General features: G+C 47.2%; 2 protein-coding genes and 1 long non-coding RNA gene across 5 annotated transcripts; all 3 read right to left on the bottom strand.

Moving 5' to 3' along the window:
* Positions 1-4,236: 4,236 nt before the first annotated feature.
* On the bottom strand, positions 4,237-7,632 carry LOC127342120 (uncharacterized). Its single transcript, XM_051368059.2, has 2 exons — positions 4,861-7,632; positions 4,237-4,771 (listed from the first exon to the last, which is right to left on the bottom strand). The coding sequence occupies exons 1-2, from the start codon at positions 7,487-7,489 to the stop codon at positions 4,401-4,403; spliced, it is 3,000 nt and encodes a 999-aa protein (XP_051224019.1). The 5' UTR covers positions 7,490-7,632; the 3' UTR covers positions 4,237-4,400.
* A 617-nt stretch (positions 7,633-8,249) lies between these two features.
* On the bottom strand, positions 8,250-11,545 carry LOC127342119 (uncharacterized). 3 transcript variants are annotated; one of them, XR_007876235.1, is made up of 3 exons: positions 10,853-11,545; positions 10,251-10,619; positions 8,250-10,106 (listed from the first exon to the last, which is right to left on the bottom strand). It is a non-coding gene; the product is annotated as an uncharacterized lncRNA (long non-coding RNA). The 3 variants fall into 3 exon arrangements; XR_007876236.1 differs by having other exon boundaries at positions 8,250-10,619; positions 10,853-10,929; positions 11,022-11,545; XR_007876234.1 differs by having other exon boundaries at positions 8,250-10,619.
* Positions 11,546-12,156: 611 nt separating this feature from the next.
* LOC127339535 (uncharacterized) lies at positions 12,157-13,179 on the bottom strand. The gene has a single exon (XM_051365375.1). The coding sequence runs from the start codon at positions 13,177-13,179 to the stop codon at positions 12,157-12,159; it is 1,023 nt and encodes a 340-aa protein (XP_051221335.1).
* Positions 13,180-26,249: the final 13,070 nt, after the last annotated feature.

The raw sequence follows: 26,249 nt of genomic DNA, 5'->3' as shown, positions 1-26,249 counted from the left end.
CCCGCACGATGACAGGGCCTACCGCTGCTTGTCCGGAATTATCCGGCGCTTTCGCGTTGTTACAATGAGTTGTTGTTCTCGCCTCTAGGGCTCCCGAGATCCGGCTTATAAAGGCGCACGGATCTAGGGTTTACATGGAGAGTCCTAGCCGGATCACGTATAGCCTAACTACGGTACAATATCTTGCCGTGCACGTCACGGATCCGCCTTCCATATACGTAAATCGATCCGGGTTCCTCACGGGCCTCCGCGGATCCGGGTTCCTCCTAATGTCGGTACGGATCCGGCTTACTGATCCTGGGCCGGACTTCTTCCTTCATGATCAACAGCAACTGGGCCGCCCGATGAGCCACATGCCTCATCACCATCTGTGGGCCACCCGGGCTTGCCTGATCTAGGCACTGTCGATGGTACACCCATGAAGTATACCCACAACAGTTTGTTCACGTCCTACTGTTGTTGGTCCATGACTTAGTAAGATTATTTTTAGCCATTGTCTTGAAATTGGAAATTCTCCAAGTGAAAACCCATGTTCTACTTATGGTGGTGATAGGCGATGGTAACGTTTGTGCACTACTACCTTCGTAGAGACATCGCTTCGGATAACAATTCTTGAGGTCTAGGTGTCATCGTTGGTGGTGGTTAGTTAATGTTGTTGTGAGACTCTGGTTAGGCATTTTTACTTTTTATCTTCCGTTTTATTATGTGCATCTTTGACTCCGGAGCACACCTTGCTTGTTATGCCTTAGAGCATCTCCATTCGTCCCCGACGAGGCCCCCGAGCGACGTTTTTCCCATCCGGACGGCAAAATTCGGCCCAGTCGCGCCCCCGGTTCCTCGTTTTCATCCGGATTTGGCCCTTCATCCATCCGGCGAGCCCACGCCATCCCCGGCCCCCCGGGGACCTATCGGGGACTCCGGACGAGTGAAAAGCGGGGAAGGGCCCGATCTGTCGGTGACTCGACGCACGAACCCCACCGCCACGTCGCTCAAAATCTCCCCCGCCCCTCGTATCTCTCTCGCCGCCGGCACCACCCCGCCGGCTTGTTGCCCAGATTCCGCCGCCCCTCCTTCCCCACCTGCCTATATTCCGCCGTCTTTGGACGACGGCCTATCTGGCTGCTCTTCCGCCGGCTTGTTTTCCGACTTTGGCCTGCTCCTCGTCGCTCGCGGCTCGGGTTGCCTCGACCACGCCCGTCAGGTGTTCGTCCATTTGCCTCGCCTGCCATGGACTCGGACGAAGAGGAGGAGCAGATGTTCGTCGAGCTTATGCAAGAAGAGATGGCAGCAGCTGCCCAAGACGACGAGCACATGATGATCCTCGGTTGCTTGGCAAGCATGTACGCCAGACTGGCAACTGGTCGACGTGGTGGGTCGACGTGGTGGGTCGGCACCAGGTCGCCGGAAGTGCAAGCCGAGACAGCGAATGGAGGGCTACTGCATGTTGTACGCCAATTACTTCGCCGACAATCCATTGCACGGTGAGAGTGTTTTCCGGCGTCGTTTCAGGATGAGCAGAAAGCTATTTCTGCAAATTGTGTATGCCATCCGAGACTTTGATCCCTACTTCAGATGCAAGGCGGATTGCACTGGTTTGGTTGGATTTTCGTCACTGCAGAAGTGCACAGTGGCTATGAGGATGCTGGCGTATGGAGCTCCCGGTGATAGTGCAGATGACTATCTTCGGATGGCGGAGTCCACCGCCCTTGATTGTTTCTACCGGTTCTGCAGGGCCGTCATAGCAGTGTTCGGGGACTATTACTTGAGATCGCCCACTGTCGAAGACACTCAGAGGATCCTTGCAACAAATGAAGCTAGGGGTTTTCCAGGGATGCTTGGAAGCATTGACTGCATGCATTGGCAATGGAAGAATTGTCCGTTTGCGTGGCAAGAAATGTACAAGGGTCACAAAAAAGGCTGCACTGTGATACTTGAAGCAGTGGCTACCCATGATCTCTAGATTTGGCACTCTTTCTTTGGTATGCCTGGATCCAACAATGACATCAACGTCCTAAACTGCTCCCCGGTCTTTTCCAAGCTTGTTGAGGGTCATGCTCCCCCGGTGGACTATGTGATCAATGGTCGGCACTACAACAAAGGATACTACCTTGCAGACGGTATCTATCCAAAGTGGGCAACATTTGTGAAGACTATCTCCAACCCTAGCACCCCCAAACTTTGCGAGTTTGTCAAGAAACAAGAAGCTTGCCGAAAAGACGTCGAGCGTGCATTTCGTGTCCTCCAAACAGAGATTTGTCGTCGTCCGGTTCCCCGCTATGACTTGGTCCAAAGATCAGATGTGGGAGGTGATGAACTGTTGTGTGTGCCTACACAATATGATTATTGAAAATGAGCGAAAGCATCCGGTTCCTCTGGCTGAGCAAGAAGCACCATATGAGAGAGAGGGTCCTCTTGCACAGCCTAATCACTAGGTGCCTCCATCATGGGCCGCCTTCATTGCTATGCGCCAGGAGATTCGAGACTCTACAATGCATCAGCTGCTGCAAGATGATCTGGTGGAGCACATATGGAGGCTCCGAGGCAACGTCAACGCCGACGCCAACTAGTCTGTCTTAATTTGTTTGAAAAATTGTGAAATTGTGTGCTTCATTTGTTTCAGCACTTGTTAAACATTGTACTGATTATCGCCGAATTTGTTTCAGCAATTTTCGTACTCTTGGTCGCCGAACTTGTTAAATTTTATGTTAAATTTGTTTGAAATATGTCAAATGGTCGAGGTTGGGGGTTTCCTGCCGGGGGGACGGCTGGAACTTCGGCGCTCCCCACGCCAAATCTTCCTCCAATCCGGACGAAAATTTCGCCGGATTTGGGCGTGGGGAGCGCCAACGAGTGGGGATGCTCTTACATCCTATCCTGTTGTTGTTGCTTGATAACTTAGTAAGATCTTTTTTAGACATTGCTTAGACTAAACAAAGTCGCAGGCTCAACACTAGCAAACCCCTCATGTTTCTCTTTTTATACAGCCCATATCATGTAAGGGGTGATACCGCTTGCTGCTCTTTTTTCCTCCTTTCCAAGATTTTTTTATACATGATGAGATCCAGGTTGCGGCTTATATGCCTTCACGGATGACCCCAAACACCGGGACAATAGGGGCTGCTTGACTTCGGCCATTTTGTTTTTTGCCGCCTCTTGGGAGGCAATCTTGTAAATAATTTTCCTCTCATCTAATTGAATGGCAGCTGACTTATCCCTCATAAAAGGTACTAGCAATCGCTACATGTGCCCTATGTGTTGCGGTGTTGCCGTATGTGTGCGGTTTTGGGAGTTGAAATTAAACTAATAACAAAGCGTTTTATATTTAGAAACACAAGAGGGTGAATCGACCGACAAGATGCGTACGGCACCATGGAGACTTGTGTGCTACTCAAGTCCAGCCCAAGTTTCAAAACGTAACCCGTTTCGTTGTTTCTGAACCCAATAATAGCCTTGTTTCTGGAACAGGTCGAGCGCCCAAACTCCACATGTACTCAGCAGTTGTTCAATTTTTTGCATGTGACCTTTTCGAGATGCTGATCGTGAAGACCAATCCAAACCCCAACGCCGTCGAGAATCGAGATTCAGAGGCGAGGAAGATGCAATCAGCGATTTGCGGCCATACCAGTCCAGCGCGTGCCACTGTCGTCTCCAGTACACGGCCGACAACACACTAATTAAGTAACTTGGACTTCAAAAGGATATGAAAACAGACATGGCGCCAAACTGTTGTCTCCGTGTGGCTCCAAGCAGCCAACAGCTTGCCGACTGAAACTGTGCAAAATACATCGATACTCCGAGAGAGAGGACACTGCACATAATTCAAGTTACATACATGTTCCTTCCAGACAACGGAACAGTCTCCAGTTACGTACCCGTCAACAGAATTCCAGGTGTACCGACGCTACGTGCAATCATTCAGAACCAACGAAAATCATACACTTTTATAGCTGGACCGTGCAGAAAAGGTTAAATACCTGGACATAGCCGATGCAACCACCCATACCTGGGCCATGAGCATGGCGCAAACATTTCATTTCATCAAGAGAAAGCGAAAGCAGCGGGGTAGCACTAATCACACACCTACATTTGGATTCCGTTGGCATACTTTTGTCAAGGACAGAGGAGCCATCTGCCCTAGCAGAATCAATGGCGAGCCCCCACAGATAGCTAGTACAACCAAGAACACCGCCAATAGCCATGCCCTAACTCCCACCCGTCCCCCGTTACCAGATGATCACCGAAGAACGCAGCAAACTGATCCAAGTTACAGCGGTGTCGGCGACGGTCAAAATCATCGCCCTAGATTCACCCCATTAGAGGATCTTCCTACTACCTACTATAGAGCTCCGCCGAGCCATGGAGGGAAGGGAGCTACCGTGTTACTCGTTCCGGTTATTACCTTAGACGCTGCTCCCTTGGTCGGAGGTGTCGTCGTAGTAGTAGGGCTCCAGCTTGGGCCTCGCCTCGGCACGCACCTCCTGCAGCATCTTCACCACCCTCCGCATTGCGGGGCGGTTGATCGGCAGGGAGCTCGCGCAGATGAGCCCAATGTTCAGGACCCTGCCGATCTCGTCCTTGAAGGCCATGTCCAGCCTGCTGTCAAGGACATGATCTACCCCTTTCTGGTCAATTGTGCTGCACACCCACTTCACCAGGTCCTTCTCGCCGAACTCCGGGTCAACCGGCGGTTTCCCGGTCACCAGCTCCAGGAGAACCACGCCGAAGCTGTATATGTCGCTCTTCTCGTTGACACGAAGCGTGTATGCATACTCTGCACAAAAGAGAACACCAAGATCAGACTTACATGTAGTACATCAAAGCACTATAACTGAACTTCTGAAACATTCTGAAATTATTTACCAGGAGCAATGTAGCCACAGGAGCCGGCGATCACCGACATGGACTTGGGCACGCGGCCAGCCGTCTCCACCACCTTGGCGACCCCGAAATCCGCGACGCAGGCGCTGAACTCGGCATCCAGGAGGATGTTGTTGGACTTGACGTCCCTGTGCACGATCGCCGGGACGCAATCCTGGTGCAGGTACGACAGCCCCTCCGCCGCGTCCAGCGCGATCTTGTACCGCGTGGACCAGTCCAGCAACCCGGCCTTGCTGCTGTGCAGCACGTCGCCGAGGCTGCCGTTGGGCATGTACTCGTACACCAGCAGCTTGGAGTCGTCGTGCGTGCAGCAACACAGCAGCTTCACGATGTTCTTGTGCCGGATCTTGCTGAGCGTCCTCACCTCCGCGTCGAAGCTGCTGTCGGCCGCTGCCGCCGCGGAGCCCTCATGGTCGCCGTTGTTCTCGGCATCGTCCTTCTTCTTCGGCGCCACGCCCCACAGCTTCTTGACGGCGACCACCTCGCCGTTGCCGAGCACTGCCTTGTACACCTTCCCGGACGCGCCGCTGCCGATCACGTTGTCCTCGTCAAGGCAGTCCAGGATGTCGTGCTCGCTGAACGACACCTTGTGGAACGATGTCAGCGTCCATTTCGAGCGCTCGGCGCTCAGCTTCGCCTTCTTGAAGCTCCGGTACCGCCAGTAGAACCACGCGACACCGAGAACCAGAACAACGGCCGCGAATATGAATATCGAGCGCATCATCCAGACGAAGCCGGAGCGGTTCCCTGTCCTTCCTTGCGAACCCGAACACAGACCAGCGATGTCCCCGCACAGCCCCGGATTGCCCAGGAAGCTGCTCCGGTACGCCTCGGTTGCGTACTGCGGCGGGAGCTGGCCGCTGAGCTGGTTGTTGGAGACATTGAACTGGTTCAGCTTCAGGTTCTCTAGTTCAACAGGCACTTGGCCCGTAAGACGGTTGCCGGAGAGATCAAGGTAGTTGAGCACCGGCAGATCACCTAGCTCCGGCGGTATGGCTCCGGTGAAGCCATTGTCGGCAAGGTTGAGCTCGCTAAGCTTCTTCCACGAATGGATTCCCCGGAGCAGCTGGCCAGACAGCGAGTTGTTGTGGAGCACGAGGCGGCCGAGCTCCGCAAGGCCGCCGAGAGAGGAAGGGAGCGGGCCGGAGAGCATGTTACCGTCCGCCGAGAACTCGTACAGCTTGGCAACGGACCCAATCTCCGAGGGGATGCGGCCGGTGAGCCGGTTGTTGGAGACGACGAGGTTGGACAGGTTGGCGGCGCCGGCGATGACCGGGGAAATCCCCCCGGTGAGCCGGTTGTCGTTGAGCTCGAGCAGCGCGACGTGCGGCAGGCCCCAGACGGCCCCGGGCACGTCGCCGTCGAGGCTGTTGTTGGACAGCCGCACCCGCCGCAGCCTGTGGCAGCGGCCGAGCCCGTCCGGGATGCGGCCGGTGAGCGCGTTGTTGAGCATGAGCAGCTCCTCCAGCTCGCCGCGGTCGCATATGCCCCGTGGGATCTCGCCGGAGATGGCGTTGTCGGACACGTCCAGGCACACCAGCGGCGTGGCCCTGCCGAGGTCGGCGGGGAGGGTGCCGTTGAGCCGGTTCGCGAACAGCCGCAGCTCGACGAGGGAGGCGGCCTTGGCTGCGGAGTCTGGGACTGGGCCGGTGAGCGCGTTGGAGTACAGGTGCAGGGTCTCGAGCTTGGGGGCCTCGAAGAGGTCGGCCGGGATGGCGCCGGAGAGGCGGTTCATCGCGAGGTCCATGCTCCGGAGGTCCGCGAGCTTGCCGAAGCCGGAAGGGATTGCGCCGGAGAGCGAGTTGTTGTAGAGCTCGATCTGGATGATGCTTGTCAGGGCGGTGAGGGCAGGTGGTATGGGCCCGGTGAGGGAGTTGGTGGAGAGGTCGAGGTCGGTGAGGTTGCGGAGCCGGCCGAGGGACGGCGGGATGGGGCCGACGAGGTTGCAGCCGGCGAGCCAGAGCACGCGCAGCGCGGCGAGGCCGCCGAGAGAGGGAGGGAGCGGGCCGGGTGAGAAGGGGTTGTAGGAGAGGTTGAGCTCCCGGAGCGTGGCGACCGAGGCGAGGAAGGCGGGCACCTGGCCGCCGAGCAGGTTGTTGACGAGCGAGAGGGACTGGAGCTTCGGGAATGTGCTGAAGGACGGCGGGATGGGCCCGGAGAAGTTGTTGCCCTCGAGGCTGAGGTAGAGGAGCTCCGGGAGGGCGGCCAGCGCGGCGGGGAGCGGGCCGACGAAGGAGTTGACGGAGAGGTCGAGGTGTGTTAGCGCGTTGCACCCGGCGACGGCGACCTCCGGGCCGAGGTAGTTGGCGCTGAGGTCGAGGGACGCGAGGCGCGGGATGCGGCAGAGCGAGGGCGGGAACGGGCCGGCGAGGTTGGCGTTGGCGAGGGAGAGCGCGGTGACGGCGCCGGCGGCGTCGCAGGTGACGCCCGTCCAGGCGCAGGGCGTGGCGGAGGTGGGGCTCCAGTCCGCGAGCGCGCCGTCGGGCGCGGTGAGCGCGCGCTTGGCGTCGAGCAGGTGGAGGCCGTCCTGGGTCAGGGCTTGCGACGGCGTGGCCAGCAGGCCGGCATTGGCCGCGACGGCGAGCAGCAGGAGGGGGAGGAAGGCGCCCATGGCGGCGGCGGGCGGGTTCTTTGTCTGCGCGCGCGCGAGGCGTGTCAGGTCAGGGTCTGGCGAAAGACGGCGACATCGTCGTCGGCATTGGGGGCGGCTACGGCAAATGATGGGGGGTGGGTGCTCTTATTGAGATGGGGATGGGTTGGGGAGAAGACAAGCAAGTTGGGGTAGCTGAGCAGAGCCGAGCTGTGAGAGTGAAGTGGATGGAAGCTGACCATTTTTCTACTCATGGTTTTTTCGGGGAGAGCAATTCCTCGGGGAGGAGAAGCGAATGGAGAGTAGAAAAAACATGGCGGAGACCGCCGATTGACCTGTCTTGTTGGGCTCTCGATGATGTACGGCTCGGCGCGAGAGATGCTCTGTTTTGATGGTTGTGCCTCTGGTAACGTGGGGCCGGTTGCTCCTGTCCGGTCAAACGAGGGAAGAATCCGTCCAAAGCAAGTTCCGTCGGTGGGAAATAGGTTTATCTCCCCTCTCTATTTTTCATCTCGTTTACTAGTTAAATGCCCGCGCGTTGCCACGGGAGAAAATACATAACTTCTAAAACTATTTTTTTTGTATTTCTTTCTTCTCCTATATAGATTTTTTTTTCTTTAGATTTTCTATCAACTCTCTTGCTAGTTACAAAGCTAATATGTTTTTTTACTTTCAACCATTAGCATCACATTTACTCCCTCTATCCCATAAACGTTGTTTAAGATTTATCAAAATTTGGATGAGTACATCATTGTTCGTTGATGTGACGATGCTTGACTCCTTATTCGACCTGACAAGATAAATATATACATCGCACATGCAAAATATAAGTGCATACAGTTTGTGACTCCATTACAACTCCTGACATATTTTTCTTCATTTACTCAACTCGACACATCTCATCCTTTGCCCGTGTCTTGCTAGGATAGACATTGTTTCTCATCCTTCCATTCTCTTCATAAAAACTCCCCCTCCAATCTTTACATTTTGCGCTCCATGCTCATTCCGACTTCACTTGGAGTCAATTCGTCAATGTCATGCTTCATTCTCTCCACCTACCTCACAACCACGCATGGTGGAAACTTCTCTAGTCTTAATCCATTCAAGAAACTATCTTGTTTTTACATACCAATTAAGAAACTATTGCCTATTTATCTAACTCGACATGCCACTCGACCCACACCCTTCGTTCACCGGCTGGCAGATATCCTTACATAAGCTTTACACCTTCTTGAATTTGATTCCCCTTTTCTACAAGTGTTGCTATGTTATTCCATCTGGTTGGCCATAATTTCTCCTCATACACCATCAAGCAACACATAAAAGAATATTCAAAAAAATCACTCCTTCATATATAAACTCGCTAGTTCAGTTTCAGAAGCCCTAGTGCGCACAGAAAACAATGCATTGGGGTTTATATAATCTGGATAGTCAAAAGATAATATCTCACCGAAGTTCCTGAACAGAAAAGACACACTACCAATAAAATAAGAAATAAGAATATCCTACAAATTGTTCTCAAACCAAAAGATTATGAACTAATGGAAAATGCATCTTAAGAGACAACGAGAAGGACGACGACATATTTCATGAACCTACGTAATACTATATGTTAGAGAGAAATCAGTGAGCATAAATTGTCTCAAGTAGAATATCCGCGTACCTCTATTCTTCCGCGGTAATTGTCAAACTTGTGTACAGTACCTAATATTGAGTAAGCCTTGGTCTCAGGTACATTTAAACCTTGTGTGTGTCAATTCCCTTACATACTACCTAACAATATATTTATTGTGAAACTATCGATATTGATTTGATATCATAAATGATCGTATTTTTGTCTGTAACAATGGTCAAACTTAGATTTCATTGAGTTTTGACTAAATTTGTAGGCCTTATTTGTTGTAACGGAGCGAGCAATTAATTATCATCTCACTTGCAAATTCACGCACCATCAGGAACACAAATGTGTGAACGTGTACCTAGAGGATCCAATCTGGTACTACTGTAAGAGATAAGCTGGCCTTATAAGAAAACTCAAACAAATACAATACAACGAAGCAATGTATGCTCGAATTTTATATAAGCATGACATAATAATACTCTTTGCATGCCATATGAAGGTGTGACCATGGAGGGCCCTTATGTATCTTTACTGATATAGACCAGTCTAAATTATAGGTAGTTTTTGCAGATATAGCACATTACATGTTGTAAACATAGTTGTGTTTGTAGTGTATATTTTCTTCAGGATGATAAATTTTGATGCATTATCTATAAATAGCAAGTATTACATTCTAAGGACACAACCAACCATGAAACAAGAATAAATTGAGCTAGCACAAAATTTAAGATGGGCAGATAGAAAAACACTAAGAAGGATGCAACGTACATTTGATATGTGAACTGAATTTTAGTGGATTGGAATACTGTCAAGGAGTATTATCTATGTGAAATGAAACTACAAATGATTTGTGAGAAAGATTTTTGTATTTTCATCTCTTACCAAATAAATACACGGAACTTGCATTGCCGATTAATATTTATAGCTACTTGTGTGTGTTGATGACGACCATGGCAGCGGTGAACACCCAAATCACTGAACTGCAGCTTCAGTAGAGTCCTGACAAGATCCTTGTTTCTACACTTGTTTTAACAGAACTTTCATTACATATTTTAACATCACATTGATGAATAATAGTCAGTTAATCACCCACCGCCTTGCATATATCAAACAACTTGCAGAAGTTGATAAGCACATGGAACATATAACATGCTTGCATACCTTACTACTTGGAGAAGCTTCTTCTTAACTACTGGAAATGTCAATCGTGTTTAGAACTCTCCAGGTTGTAATGCTGAGCGGAATTGAGGACCCAGACATCTTGAAGCGGAAATCCTGGACAAGCACAACGCATACCTCGGCGAGCTAGATAGCCAACCATCAGCAACCGAGAGCAAAATTTGAAAAAGGAACATGTCCTGCTGCACCTCGAGATAGCCTAGCGTCGAGTGGCAGTACGCATCGTCCATCTTCTCCAGCGCTGCCTACATTGTTGTCGCGTCGTCCGCCAGGGAGCTATTCACCTTCCCTGCCTCGGCGAGCTGCTTGGCCATGAAGATGAGGTATCTCTCCGGAGTCTGGCTGCAGCCGCTGCCACATGTCCGTAGCGCAAGACAACTTGGTAAGCCATTTCATATGTTAAGCTGAAACCATAAAAAAATTAGCTGCCATGGTTCATTTCTACCATTTGACTAAATTAAGTCCTGATGTCATAATACTATACTTACATAAGTCCATCACAACAAAAGGGAAGGGAAATTGTCCTGAAATAACCATAAAAATAACTGTAACACAACAACATGAATGGCGGCAACATCGCGTACCTGTCCGTCGCTGATAACACATACTGTTGCAGTGCAGGCTCACCATGGTGCTCCCCTAAAAGCTCCTTCCTTATTCCCTGAGAAGGAACAATGTTAAAAGCACTTCATCATGAGTAATTAGTACATATGGTATGCAGAACGCGAACTAAAGAACTAAAAGAGCTCAGACATAGAGATCGAAGAAGAATTTTGACTCCAGCATTTCATCAAACATGTGCTGTCGAGGAGCAGCCTGAGATTGTTGCAGGACACGCCAGCGTCGAACACCTCGGCACCCACTGGAGATGATGTTCTCATGAGTTTGCTGTGACCTTCTTCGTCCGCCTCAATGTCTCCTCCCCAGCCGCTCCCCCGGCCAGTGGCGTCGGCGGAGAAGCCCTCAGCTCGTCGGCATCAATAACGAAGCACGGGAATTTCTGGAGCTCCGTTAGGACGGCGAGCTACTCAAGTCGGAGAATGTGAGCAGATCAGGATAGGGAAAACCAGCAGGCATCGGGGGTTCGGCCGCAGGAGGACTGAATCGCTGGTTGAACATCGATGGGTGGCGGCGTGATGGGGAACGAAGGTTCGGTCAGAGATGCGGGCGACATGAGGGCGTGGACTATGGAGGCACGCGAGGAATTAGGTGTTGATACATGATTTGCGGTGGGTCTAAATCGCAAAAAAAAAAAAACTGACAGACGAGCGACGAAGCGAAACGACGGACCACTGTGTGGATTGACGACGGAACACTCTCCTCTTTTTTAAGTAGTAGAGACTAGGACATCTCCAACGTGGGGCCGGCTGCTCCTGTGCGGTCAAACAGGGGAAGAATCCGTCCAATCTGGTTCCGTCGGTGGGGAATTGGTTCTAGGTTTATCTCCCCTCTCTATTTCTCAGCGATTTTTTTTAAATAATACAATTTTTTTTATTTAAGTGTAGGAATAGGGCGCGGTTCTAAAAAAGTTGAAAAGTGTGATCTAGTCGGTCATCTAATGACCGATCGGTCCGTAGGAGACCAACTAAGAGTCGGCTGACTAGTTGGTCGACCGACCAATTGGTCAGCTGTCGACCGATCGCCCAGCTACCGACCAATTGGCCATCTACACCCCGATGGTTTGCATGGTTCAGTTTAGGTTTATTACCAGTGATATCTCCTGGCACTTCTCCCCCTTTCTTTTCCCGCCACCGTTTTCCCGCCATATTGTCTCCCTCTTCCATTCACACCGTCGTGTTTCCCTCCCGCCCTTGCCGCCGCCCTTTCCCGACACTTGTTGCTTCGTCAACTCCTGCAGTTTGCTACGCAAAAAATTATACTTCCACTGCTAGTTCTGGATGCACAGCCTCTTGAAGACATTCATAAGGTTCTTGTTCCTGAATTGTGTGTAGAAATTGCCCCCCAGGTGGCGCATGCACCAACGGCTCTCAATGTCAATCCATGACGTTTCTTGCCTAGGCTCTTTTAGTGTCTTAATAGCTTTCAGTATACCTGCATGCCTGTCATGAAGGATACAAACATTCGGCTTGTCCTTTACAATTGAAATCTTCAACTGCTTGAAGAACCATAACCAGCTTTCGGTGTTCTCACTCTCCACGAAAGCAAAAGCGAGTGTCACGATTTGATTATTTCCGTCCATTCCAATGGCGGTCAAGATTTGACCCTTGTACTGACCGATCAGAAACGTGCCGTCGATATATAACACGGGTCGACAGTGTCTGAATGATTCGATGCATACATCGAACGAGAAATAGACTCTATGCAGAACCCTGTAAGATGGGGACTCCGGCAAAAACAAGTTCTGGATGTTCACATATGTGTCTGGATTCCTCACCTCCAGCGTCTGCAGCAAACGAACAACAGCGTCGTATGCGTCTCGAAACGAACCAAACCTCATCTCCATCGCCCTCTGCTTAGCCCTCCAAGCCTTGCCATAAGAAATGGTGTAAAAATGATGCTTCTTAACATTCTTCTGTATGGCGTTTACTCTCATGGCTTGCCCTTCCACTATTTCAGTGTACAGCAACCGAGCTATGAGATTAGACGACATGTTGCAATGATCATTGCGGATACTTGCAAGCTCACAACTGTGAGGCACAAAGTCGCTCACACGCCATGTTATGTCATACTTAGGAACATACCCATGCACCCTTCCGGGACAATTGATGTCCACACATTCCATCATTAGGTATTTTCCAGATAACACGGTTGTTCTCAGCTGCCTCTGGCTCGCCATTGCCCACTTAATTATTGCATCCTGCATATGTCGCTTCGATGGAAACATGGCCCCAACGGCGACATTATTCTGGTGATACTCCCAGTTAGAATCAAGGCCATCGTTGATTGTCATTGCAGACGAAAAGTTATGATTCCATCTGAATAGGCACCTCCTCTCCATCATCAGACTCATCGGAATCATCATCATCACTCTCACCTTATGTATCTTCCTCTTCCATCTGATTTTGCCTGTATCCATTTTCTTCGTCACCATCAACCTCACCGTCTTCTCCTGTGTAACCATCACCCTGACCACTATAAACATCTTCCGCATGGCTGCTCTGTTCAGGCTCGTAACCACCGCCACCGTCGGGTGTTTGACTGCTCTGGCCCGATTCGTAACCACCTCCTCCACTGTAACCGCCTTCAGGAGGCGCTACCTCCTTCGCCACCGGAAGAACTAATGCCACAGGGTTAGTTCCTCTCCTTTCAGACCCTTTTAACCAGCTCACGCACTTAGAGGTATCATCTACAGGCCTCAGATACCACAACATGTTTGATACCGACTTAGTCCACAATGCATGCACACCCACTGTGTGCACTTCAGGATTAAGCCCGAAACATTCTGTCAACCAGTCCTTCACCTGCTCAATTGTCCATGTTCTAGGAGCAGTCATATTCTTCTCTACAGATTTGAACTCACTCAGATCAACTCCCATTTCATTTGATCGAACACTACCCATACCATAGTAAAATACTATCTTCACTACATCTGTCATCTTTTCTCACCTAAAAAAAATTCCGTCCGCGTCAACTACTAAAACCAGCCCACATAAATACACTAACACTAAAACCAGCCTACATTAACGTACACAGTTAAAACTAATATGCAAAGATTAGGGTTTACCCTTGTAGCGTGAGCAGCCTCTCCAACAGCAGCAACACGAACAGCACGCAGCAGCTCAGCACCACCACCAATCCACAGCAGCAGCTCATCCCCTTACACCACCATCAACCTCCACCACTTCATCACCATTGCTGCTAAACAACACCACCAAACGCCTCCAAACCCTAACCCATCTGTAGATTGGGCTTCCCTCAACTAATACCAGCAAAATGGTGAAGTTTTATTGGCTAAATTAGTCAGGATCTGAGAAAAATGGAGTTTTTGGAGCTCTTCTCGTGTGCAGCCGACGAATAGCCAGAGGAAGAAGAAAAGAGGAAGGAAGAAGAAAGAGAACAGCGTCGCGCGGGGAGCGTCTGCGGGCCGGCAGAAAAGCCATGCACGGTCGGGCCCCAGTCGACCGATCGGTCTGCTGCTGACCGACAAGGTCTAACGCCTGACCCCGCCTGCGCCACAGCCTGCAGTCGACCTTTAATTGGCCGATCGGCCCGTCGCTGTCCGATCGGTCGGTCGCTGACCAACCAGATCACACTTTTCAACTTTTTTGAAATCACGCGTTATTCCTGCACTTAAATAAAAAATTCGTATTATTTTAAAAAAATCGCCTATTTCTCATCGGTTTTGGTATGTTCCTTAACTCTCCGTCACTCACAAAAATGCACTTAAGTTGCACTTTTCTGCCAAAAAGTGCAATTGCACTTTTATACTAGAAAAGTACAACTGATCCAAGTTACACATTTTTTGAACTGCAGTTGCACACTTCTGAGATGACTAGGACTGAAGAATCTTTGTTGACTGAGACATAGACACACACCCATTTTTCATCTCGTTTATTAATGCTATTCCCTCCTTTCGAGTTTTCCAAAATTAAGATCATATTACTTTTGGTCAATACTAACTATGTATCAAAATATATATATTTTACTTTTATAACCTCAAATATATAGGGAAATTCAATTCGGCACCCGGGTGCATATGCTCCCTCTACCAAAAAACCATATTTCAAAGTGTCGAAAAAATTTGACAAAAAATTCTACATGTACATCTGCATAATACATGTGGGTTCCTCAAGTTTCACAAAAAACCAACATTTTTTGTGGTCTATGTAAAAAAGAGAAAATTTATCTTGTGAAAAGCATTATTTTTTGCACTGAAATTTGTCTTTTTTACACACATCACATAATAAGTCGATTTTTTATGAAACAACTTTGTGAGCGTGAACCACATGAAGATGTACGTACAATTTTTCGTTTCAATTTTTCTGAAGTTCAAAATCCATGTAAGATGCATTTTAAAATAGTGGGAGCATATGCACCCATATATGAAAACATATCTCATGATGGTTCTGGTAACATTAAGTTAATAGGGATTTCTATTTTCGTGCCCTCGGGTCCTTAGTTGTGCTCAGTTTTCCCCAGCTCGTTAGTTTTTCCTCAGTTTTTCCCTCCCTCTAGTTTGAAACCCCTCGCAGACGCTCGGACGGGAGGGTTGCCGTCAGGTCAGAGGCCTTACCGTTACCGTTAATCTGACGGGTGGGGCTGCACAGAGGGCAGTTCCTCTCTGACCCATTTCGTGCTGACAAATGGGGCTGCTCTATTGATACGTCTCCGACGTATCGATAATTTCTTATGTTCCATGCCACATTATTGATGTTATCTACATGTTTTATGCACACTTTATGTCATATTCGTGCATTTTCTGGAACTAACCTATTAACAAGATGCCGAAGTGCCAGTTGCTATTTTCTGCTGTTTTTGGTTTCAGAAATCCTAGTAAGGAAATATTCTCGGAATTAGACGAAATCAAAGCCCAGGGGCCTATTTTCTCACGAAGCTTCCAGAAGTCCGAAGGAGAGACGAAGAGGGGCCACGGAGGGGCCACACCATAGGGCGGCGCGGCCCCCCCTTGGCCGCGCCGGCCTGTAGTGTGGGGCCCCCGTGCCGCCTCTTGACCTGCCCTTCCGCCTATAAAAAGTCTCAGTGACGAAACCCCCAGTACCGAGAACCACGATACGGAAAACCTTCCGGAGACGCCGCCGCCGCCGATCCCATCTCGGGGATCCAGAGATCGCCTCCGGCACCCTGCCGGAGAGGGGAATCATCTCCCGGAGGACTCTACGCCGCCATGGTCGCCTCCGGTGTGATGTGTGAGTAGTCTACCCCTGGACTATGGGTCCATAGCAGTAGCTAGATGGTTGTCTTCTCCCCATTGTGCTATCATTGTCGGATCTTGTGAGCTGCCTAACATGATCAAGATCATCTATCTGTAATTCTATATGTTGCGTTTGTTGGGATCCGATGAATAGAGAATACTTGTTATGTTGATTATCAAAGTTATGCTATGTGTTGTTTATGATCTTGCATGCTCTCCGTTACTAGTAGATGCTCTGGCCAAGTAGATGCTTGTAACTCCAAGAGGGAGTACTTATGCTCGATAGTGGGTTCATGCCCGCATTGACACCGGGACAGGATGAGAAAGTTCTAAGGTTGTGTTGTGCTGTTGCCACTATGGATAAAACATTAGTGCTATGTTCAAGGTTGTAGTCACTAGTTACATTACGCACCATACTTAATGCAATTGTCTGTTGTTTGCAACTTAATACCGGAGGGGTTCGGATGATAACGAAGGTGGACTTTTTAGGCATAGATGCGGTTGGATGACGGTCTATGTACTTTGTCGTAATGCCCAATTAAATCTCACTATACTCATCATGATATGTATGTGCATGGTCATGCTCTCTTTATTTGTCAATTGCCCAACTGTAATTTGTTCACCCAACATGCTGTTCGTCTTATGGGAGAGACACCTCTAGTGAACTGTGGACCCCGGTCCAATTCTCTTTACTGAAATACAATCTCTTTGCAATACTTGTTCTCTTGTTTTTACGCAAACAATCATCTTCCACACAATACGGTTAACTCTTTGTTACAGCAAGCCGGTGAGATTGACAACCTCACTGTTTCGTTGGGGCAAAGTACTTTGGTTGTGTTGTGCAGGTTCCACGTTGGCGCCGGAATCCCTGGTGTTGCGCCGCACTACATCCCGCCGCCATCAACCTTCAACGTGCTTCTTGGCTCCTCCTGGTTCGATAAACCTTGGTTTCTTTCTGAGGGAAAACTTGCTGCTGTGCGCATCATACCTTCCTCTTGGGGTTGCCCAACGAACGTGTGAAATACACGCCATCAAGCTCTTTTTCTGGCGCCGTTGCCGGGGAGATCAAGACACGCTGCAAGGGGAGTCTCCACTTCTCAATCTCTTTACTTTGTTTTTGTCTTGCTTAGTTTTATTTACTACTTTGTTTGCTGCACTAAATCAAAATACAAAAAAAATTAGTTGCTAGTTTTACTTTACTTGTTATCTTGTTCACTATATCAAAAACACAAAAAAATTAGTTTACTTGCATTTACTTTATCTAGTTTGCTTTATTGTCTTGCACTCTATATTAAAAATACAAAAAAATTAGTTACTTTTGTTACCATGTCTAGCTCTGAACCTGTTACTTCTTCGCCTGAAGAATTAGTCTTCACTTTTAAACAAGGGGATGAGGAGAGTTTTAAGGATGCTTGGTCTAGAATTTTTACTTCTTATCTTAAAACTGAACCTCAAATGACTCTAAGTTTGCTCCTTAGTAATTTTTATTTCGGTATTATGATTCGCTATAGATATGCTTTGGATACTTTAGTGGGAGGAGATTTCCTTCATTGCAATGGGGATCAAGCTTTTAATGACATAAAGAAGTTGGTTGCATCACATGATTCAGCTAATAACTTTGATTCAGTCCTCACTAGCATTTATAGTAGATTAAATAATCTCGAGATAAGTACATCTCGCTTGAATGATAATTATTGCCACGTTCGTAATCGTCTTGAACAAGTTTTAGTGAACTCTAAACTCTCAATGTGGGATCCTGCTGTTAAAATTGTCATCGGTGATCGAACTCTCCATGCCCTCTTGTGATATTATGTATGAATTTTGCCTTATGCCTGAAAGTATTTATAAATATTTGAAACTTTGGGGAGTCGAGGAAGGAGGAGAAGAAATAACTATCATTGATAACTCTACTATAATTCCTAAAGGAATAGCCGCAGGTGTGCATACAACCATTCTTGGAAGAACAATATCCATTGATTATCTTGTTGTTGAAACAGGAAAACTCACACTCGGAAGATCCCTGCTGAAACTATTGGGAGCAGTCATTGATGTTGGAGAAGGCACTCTGAAATTCACCTCTATACCGGGGGAAACTCATACATTTCCTAAACCAAAGGGAAAGAAAAACAATAAAAAAGGTAAGGGTAAAGCCGAAGGTAATGTTGACACTTCGTCTCTTGATAATACTTGATACACACTTTCTGCGCCTAGCTGAAAGGCGTTAAAGAAAAGCGCTTATGGGAGACAACCCATGTTTTTACCTACAGTACTTTGTTTTTATTTTGTGTCTTGGAAGTTGTTTACTACTGTAGCAACCTCTCCTTATCTTAGTTTTGTGTTTTGTTGTGCCAAGTTAAGCCGTTGATAGAAAAGTAAGTACTAGATTTGGATTACTGCACAGTTCCAGATTTCTTTGCTGTCACGAATCTGGGTCCACCTCCCTGTAGGTAGCTCAGAAAATTAAGCCAATTTACGTGCATGATCCTCAGATATGTACGCAACTTTCATTCAATTTGAGCATTTTCATTTGAGCAAGTCTGGTGCCATTTTAAAATTCGTCAATACGAACTGTTCTGTTTTGACAGATTCTGCCTTTTATTTCGCATTGCCTCTTTCGCTATGTTGGATGAATTTCTTTGATCCATTAATGTCCAGTAGCATTATGCAATGTCCAGAAGTGTTAAGAATGATTGTGTCACCTCTGAATATGTCAATTTATATTGTGCACTAACCCTCTAATGAGTTGTTTCGAGTTTGGTGTGGAGGAAGTTTTCAAGGATCAAGAGAGGAGTATGATGCAACATGATCAAGGAGAGTGAAAGCTCTAAGCTTGGGGATGCACCCGGTGGTTCACCCCTGCATATATCAAGAAGACTCAAGCGTCTAAGCTTGGGGATGCCCAAGGCATCCCCTTCTTCATCGACAACATTATCAGGTTCCTCCCCTGAAACTATATTTTTATTCCATCACATCTTATGTGCTTTTTCTTGGAGCGTCGGTTTGTTTTTGTTTTTTGTTTTGTTTGAATAAAATGGATCCTAGCATTCACTTTATGGGAGAGAGACACGCTCCGCTGTAGCATATGGACAAGTATGTCCTTAGTTTCTACTCATAGTATTCATGGCGAAGTTTCTCCTTCGTTAAATTGTTATATGGTTGGAATTGGAAAATGATACATGTAGTAATTGCTATAAATGTCTTGGGTAATGTGATACTTGGCAATTGTTGTGCTCATGATTAAGCTCTTGCATCATATGCTTTGCACCCATTAATGAAGAAATACATAGAGCATGCTAAAATTTGGTTTGCATATTTGGTTTCTCTAAGGTCTAGATAATTTCTAGTATTGAGTTTGAACAACAAGGAAGACGGTGTAGAGTCTTATAATGTTTTCAATATGTCTTTTATGTGAGTTTTGCTGCACCGGTTCATCCTTGTGTTTGTTTCAAATAAGCCTTGCTAGCCTAAACCTTGTATCGAGAGGGAATACTTCTCATGCATCCAAAATACTTGAGCCAACCACTATGCCATTTGTGTCCACCATACCTACCTATACTACATGGTATTTTTCCGCCATTCCAAAGTAAATTGCTTGAGTGCTACCTTTAAAATTCCATCATTCACCTTTGCAATATATAGCTCATGGGACAAATAGCTTAAAAACTATTGTGGTATTGAATATGTAATTATGCACTTTATCTCTTTTTAAGTTGCTTGTTGTGCGATAACCATGTTCACTGGGGACGCCATCAACTTTTCATTGTTGAATTTCATGTGAGTTGCTATGCATGTTCGTCTTGTCTGAAGTAAGAGAGATCTACCACCATATGGTTAAGCATGCATATGTTAGAGAAGAACATCGGGCCGCTAACTAAAGCCATGCTCCATGGTGGAAGTTTCAGTTTTGGACAACAATCCTCAAATCTCAAATGAGAAAATTATTAATTGTTGGTATATGCTTATGCATAAAAGAGGAGTCCATTATCTGTTGTCTATGTTGTCCCGGTATGGATGTCTAAGTTGAAGAATAATCAATAGCGAGAAATCCAATGCGAGCTTTCTCCTTAGACCTTTGTACAGGCGGCATAGAGGTACCCCTTTGTGACACTTGGTAAAAACAATGCATTGTGATGACCCGGTAGTCCAAGCTAATTAGGACAAGGTGCGGGCACTATTAGTACGCTATGCATGAGGCTTGCAACTTATAAGATATAATTTACATGATGCATATGCTTTATTACTACCGTTGACAAAATTGTTTCATGTTTTTAAAATCAAAGCTCTAGCACAAATATAGCAATCGATGCTTTTCCTCTATGGAGGACTATTCTTTTACTTTCAATGTTGAGTCAGTTCACCTATCTCTCTCCACCTCAAGAAGCAAACACTTGTGTGAACTGTGCATTGATTCCTACATATTTGCATATTGCACTTATTATACTACTCTATGTTGACAATATCCATGAGATATACATGTTACAAGTTGAAAGCAACCGCTGAAACTTAATCTTCCATTGTGTTGCTTCAATGTCTCTGCTATGAATTTATTGCTTTATGAGTAACTCTTATGCAAGACTTATTGATGCTTGTCTCGAAAGTGCTATTCATGAAAAGTCTTTGCTATATGATTCACTTGTTTACTCATGTCATATACATTGTTTCGATCGCTGCATTCACTACATATGCTTTACAAATAGTATGATCAAGATTATGATGGCATGTCACTCCAGAAATTATCTGTGTTATCGTTTTACCTGCTCGGGACGAGCAGAACTAAGCTTGGGGATGCTGATACGTCTCCGACGTATCGATAATTTCTTATGTTCCATGCCACATTATTGATGTTATCTACATGTTTTATGCACACTTTATGTCATATTCGTGCATTTTCTGGAACTAACCTATTAACAAGATGCCGAAGTGCCAGTTGTTGTTTTCTGCTGTTTTTGGTTTCAGAAATCCTAGTAAGGAAATATTCTCGGAATTGGACGAAATCAAAGCCCAGGGGCCTATTTTCTCACGAAGCTTCCAGAAGTCCGAAGGAGAGACGAAGAGGGGCCACGGAGGGGCCACACCATAGGGCGGCGCGCCCCCCCCCTTGGCCGCGCCGGCCTGTAGTGTGGGGCCCCCGTGCCGCCTCTTGACCTGCCCTTCCGCCTATAAAAAGTCTCCGTGACGAAACCCCCAGTACCGAGAACCACGATACAGAAAACCTTCCAGAGACGCCGCCGCCGCCGATCCCATCTCGGGGGATCCAGGAGATCGCCTCCGGCACCCTGCCGGAGAGGGGAATCATCTCCCGGAGGACTCTACGCCGCCATGGTCGCCTCCGGTGTGATGTGTGAGTAGTCTACCCCTGGACTATGGGTCCATAGCAGTAGCTTGATGGTTGTCTTCTCCCCATTGTGCTATCATTGTCGGATCTTGTGAGCTGCCTAACATGATCAAGATCATCTATCTGTAATTCTATATGTTGCGTTTGTTGGGATCCGATGAATAGAGAATACTTGTTATGTTGATTATCAAAGTTATGCTATGTGTTGTTTATGATCTTGCATGCTCTCCGTTACTAGTAGATGCTCTGGCCAAGTAGATGCTTGTAACTCCAAGAGGGAGTACTTATGCTCGATAGTGGGTTCATGCCTGCATTGACACCGGGACAAAGGATGAAAGTTCTAAGGTTGTGTTGTGCTGTTGCCACTAGGGATAAAACATTAGTGCTATGTTCAAGGATGTAGTCACTAGTTACATTACGCACCATACTTAATGCAATTGTCTGTTGTTTGCAACTTAATACTGGAGGGGGTTCGGATGATAACCTGAAGGTGGACTTTTTAGGCATAGATGCAGTTGGATGACGGTCTATGTACTTTGTCGTAATGCCCAATTAAATCTCACTATACTCATCATGATATGTATGTGCATGGTCATGCTCTCTTTATTTGTCAATTGCCCAACTGTAATTTGTTCACCCAACATGCTGTTCGTCTTATGGGAGAGACACCTCTAGTGAACTGTGGACCCCGGTCCAATTCTCTTTACTGAAATACAATCTACTGCAATACTTGTTCTACTGTTTTCTGCAAACAATCATCTTCCACACAATACGGTTAACTCTTTGTTACAGCAAGCCGGTGAGATTGACAACCTCACTGTTTCGTTGGGGCAAAGTACTTTGGTTGTGTTGTGCAGGTTCCACGTTGGCGCCGGAATCCCTGGTGTTGCGCCGCACTACATCCCGCCGCCATCAACCTTCAACGTGCTTCTTGGCTCCTCCTGGTTCGATAAACCTTGGTTTCTTTCTGAGGGAAAACTTGTTGCTGTGCGCATCATACCTTCCTCTTGGGGTTGCCCAACGAACGTGTGAAATACACGCCATCATCTATAGGGCTGCCGCAGCCATTGACCAGTGGGGTCATCTATTTTTCAGGAAAAGTCATATATTACCGCTCTGAGGGGCTGCCGCAGCCAATGACCAGTGGGGTCGTCTATTTTTCAGGAAAAGACATATATTTGCCGCTTTGTGGGGCTGCCGTAGCCAATGACCAGTGGGGTCATCTATTTATTTATAGAAAATCATATATTGCCGCTCTGTGGGGCCTCCGCAGCCAATGACCGCTGGGGTTGTCTATTTATTTAGAGAATATAATATAGAGCCGCTCTGTGGGGCCGCATCAGCCCATGGCAGGTGACTATTTTTGTAGCTTAATCTAAAGTGACTCTTATGCTAAACTTTGTGCATAATATATAGAAAATAGCTAGATCTCTAAATATATAGAAAATAGCTAGTAGATCTCTAAATCGATGCATATGAAGCTACATATATATTCTTGGTCATAATCCCCTTATCTAAAGGGGATGGATGCATGGCTTCACGTCGTCGTCACTTTCATCGTCAGTATCTTCGTCGTCTGAGTAGTAGTACTTCCTGCACATTGTTCCGTCGAACACCTTCACTGTGAGCACATCATCGCCTTCATATTTGAAGTGTACGTAGCAGCCGAAATCCACACCGTGCGCGATGGTGAAATTCTCCCAGCCCTTGTCGAGATACATCCGGCCTTGTCCGTCAAATAGGACCTCCACGGTCCAGAGACGAGGACCGCAGTCAGCTGCTCGCAGATACACCTTAGCTGGCTCCTGGCCGTCAAGATAGTCCGCAAACTTTTTTGGGAGTGCCTGCAAAGAGATCGAGCGCCGATCGTTTGAAATTAAAGGTTTTTTAGAACATGCCCATAATTAATCACATGCATCATATATGTGTGAACGCGTACGTACCTTCTTGACCAAAGGGTCTTCGTAGATGACGATGAAGAACTCCTCTATGATCAATGGCAGTGTTGACGACGGTGGTGGTGGCAATGATGATGATCCACCACCCCGGCCGCCCCTTCCCCTTCCCCTTCCCCTTCCCCTTCCGGTCCGCGTCCGAGACGTGGAAGCCATGGCAATGGATGATCAAGTGTATGTGAACGAAGAAGAGAGAGGCAGAACCTATTGACACAAGGGATGGCCGTTGTGGGTGTTTATAAGGGAGAGATGACCGTTGTAGGGGTTTACACAATAAATTAAGGAGGAGGTGACCGTTGTGGGGGTTTACACAATAATTTAAGGAGGAGATGACCGTTGTGGGGGTATATATCTCAACAAAAAAGTAATGCAGACTATTTTGACGGAAATGGAACTTCGTGATTTAGTTTATCATTTTACCGTGAAAAGTAATGCCTAAAAGAAATGGTAATTTGTGATAGTTTATCATTTTACCGTGAAATGGCTACAAGAAATGGGTGATGGTGTATCATTTTTTGCGTGAAATGGCTACAAGAAATGGGTGATGGTGTATCATTTTTTGCGTGAAAAATAATGGCTACAAGAAATGGGTGATGGTGTATCATTTTTTTGCGTGAAAAGTAATGGCTAAAATAAATGGTGATGGTGTATCATTTTTTGCGTGAAAATTAACGACTAAACAAATTGGTGATGGTGTATCATTTTTTGCGTGAAAAGTAATGGCTACAACAAATTGGTGATGGTGTATCATTTTTTGCGTGAAAAATAATGGCTAAACAAATTGGTGATGGTGTATCATTTTTTTGCGTGAAAAGTAATGGCTACAACAAATTGGTGATGGTGTATCATCTTTTGCGTGAAAAATAATGCCTAAAAGAGTTTATAATTTAGCTCGTGAAAAATAATGCAGAAAACCAAACTTTAGCGTACTGGGTAACCGCCCTTAAGCATACATAGAGGGTGGAAGCTAACCGCCGACAGAGAGAGAGAGGGTGGTGGGCCCGACCAGAGAGAGAGATAGGGGTTATCCTGCCCGTTAAATCCTACGATCAACAGTCGGCGGGCACGATCCGCGTGACATCGGCTAGACCAATCAGGGCAATGTTGGGCGTCTGTGAGAATTTGTGAAGGGAGAGGGCAAAACTGAGTAGTATCAAGAAACCAAGGGCAAGTGAGTAGTAAACAGACTAAGGGATTCAAATATGAGATTTAAAAAATGGAAAATGCGTGTTTGGTACAATGAAACCCATCTTGGCCTACCTCAAACTATTTGCAATACAAATATACATGGGTGTGAAAATTATGGCCTCATTCAGACAAAGTATGTTTTGGGGAAAGCTGTTTTGGGTAGGGCTTATTGTGGAAAACCATGCACCTTCATAGCTACTAGGTGATTTGAGAAGTGGCAATTTGTGGTAAAACTTGATTTATCTATGATTTATCTATGATTTGAGAAGTGGCAATTTGTGCTAAAGACTCCATGAGTAAGTGCCACTCTTTTTGGGAATTTTTTGCACATTAAATAACTCATTTAACTAGTTAATCCCATTTGTTGACTCTCTGTTGACCAGCCACTTGAGGGTAAAACTGAGTATATTGCACTAGCCAGTATTAGCACTCAAGGCGAAAACTGAGCACACAAAAAATGCTAGTATATGACTCGAGGGTATACCCGAGTATATCTAAATTTCCAGGGTTAGACTCGAGGACGCGTGTTGCGGTGCAGAAGTGGAAGACGTGCCATTGTTGACGCGTGTCGCGGTGCAGACGTGCAATAGTGGACGCGTAGGACGCGGGTCGCATTTAGGACGCGTAAGTCTCCCTCCCTCTGCACACAGTACGTCTCATTCTCGCTCACGCACGAAACCACCCCTCTCACGTCCCATCAACTTCTCCAAAAAACCCCAACCGCCGTACGAGCGCTCCCCTGCCAGCGATGGAGAAGAAGAATGCGCCGGCGGCCATCGCCCCCGAGCCCGTCGCCTCCAAGGGCGGCGCATCCAAGCGCGGCGCCTCCGTGAACTGGGCCTGTCTCACGGCTGACGGACCACTTCACAAGATCGGCGAATGCTTATTGGCGAATGAGGAGTACGTGGACACCTACTCTGCTATGAGGCAAGTCTGTAGAAATTGGCGTTCAGGTTTACCTGATCCCGACGTGCACCTGCACGAATGGATCATGCTAGACCACGCCCTTCCACGCGCCGCTGAGTTCACCTTCCTCCATCTCGGCACATCCCGCTACGTCACCATAGATCTATCTGCAGTTCGTGCAAGGTTCAAATTCCTCCATATCTATAGGGTTAATCTATTCTTATTTTCAATCTTAGTGCTGAATGTTATCTTCATCAATATATTTTAGATTCTACTTCGTCGGCTTTTCCCGTGGCGTCATCGTGCTTGCCCAGAAGAACCCGCCGCACAAGATACGGCTTCTGAACCCACTCACAAAGACATCGAACACTATGTTTGAGGCGCAGATGCCAACTGTTTTTCTGGATTCAGTCGCTGCAATCAACTCCCCGACTATGGTCTTCGCTTGCGGACATTACCCGGAGGAACTTGGTTGGGTCGACGAGAGCACTCCAACTAAGGATATATATGAAGATGGTTGGGGAGAAGGAAGATTTTCGATCAAGAACCATAGTATGCGTTGCATTACCCCGTTCAATGGTGAACTGTATGCAATAGCTTCGGACAATTTTGAGTCCGGAAGAATAGTGTGCACCAATGTACAGAAGCAGCTGCGCGCGAGCAGTGTCAAGATGGAGACACTAATTTCATTTCCAGAACTTGGACGTGACAAGTTCTACCTTGTGAAGTCGGATGGTGATCTGCTGGTTGTGTTGATGAAAAAC

Source organism: Lolium perenne, chromosome 3 (genome assembly GCF_019359855.2).
Source record: "Lolium perenne isolate Kyuss_39 chromosome 3, Kyuss_2.0, whole genome shotgun sequence".
Classification (NCBI taxonomy): domain Eukaryota; kingdom Viridiplantae; phylum Streptophyta; class Magnoliopsida; order Poales; family Poaceae; genus Lolium; species Lolium perenne.
The sequence above is the reverse complement of the archived record's forward strand: the minus strand, read 5'-3'. Positions and strand labels throughout refer to the sequence as shown.

What these genes read in the sequence shown, in the direction of transcription:
- LOC127339535 (XM_051365375.1), bottom strand. Translation starts at nt 13,179, where the DNA reads ATGACAATCAACGATGGCCTTGATTCTAACTGGGAGTATCACCAGAAT.
- LOC127342120 (XM_051368059.2), bottom strand. Translation starts at nt 7,489, where the DNA reads ATGGGCGCCTTCCTCCCCCTCCTGCTGCTCGCCGTCGCGGCCAATGCC. An exon ending in CTGTGGCTACATTGCTCCTG is followed by an intron (nt 4,772 to 4,860) that starts GTAAATAATTTC and finishes TCTTTTGTGCAG; the next exon opens with AGTATGCATACACGCTTCGT.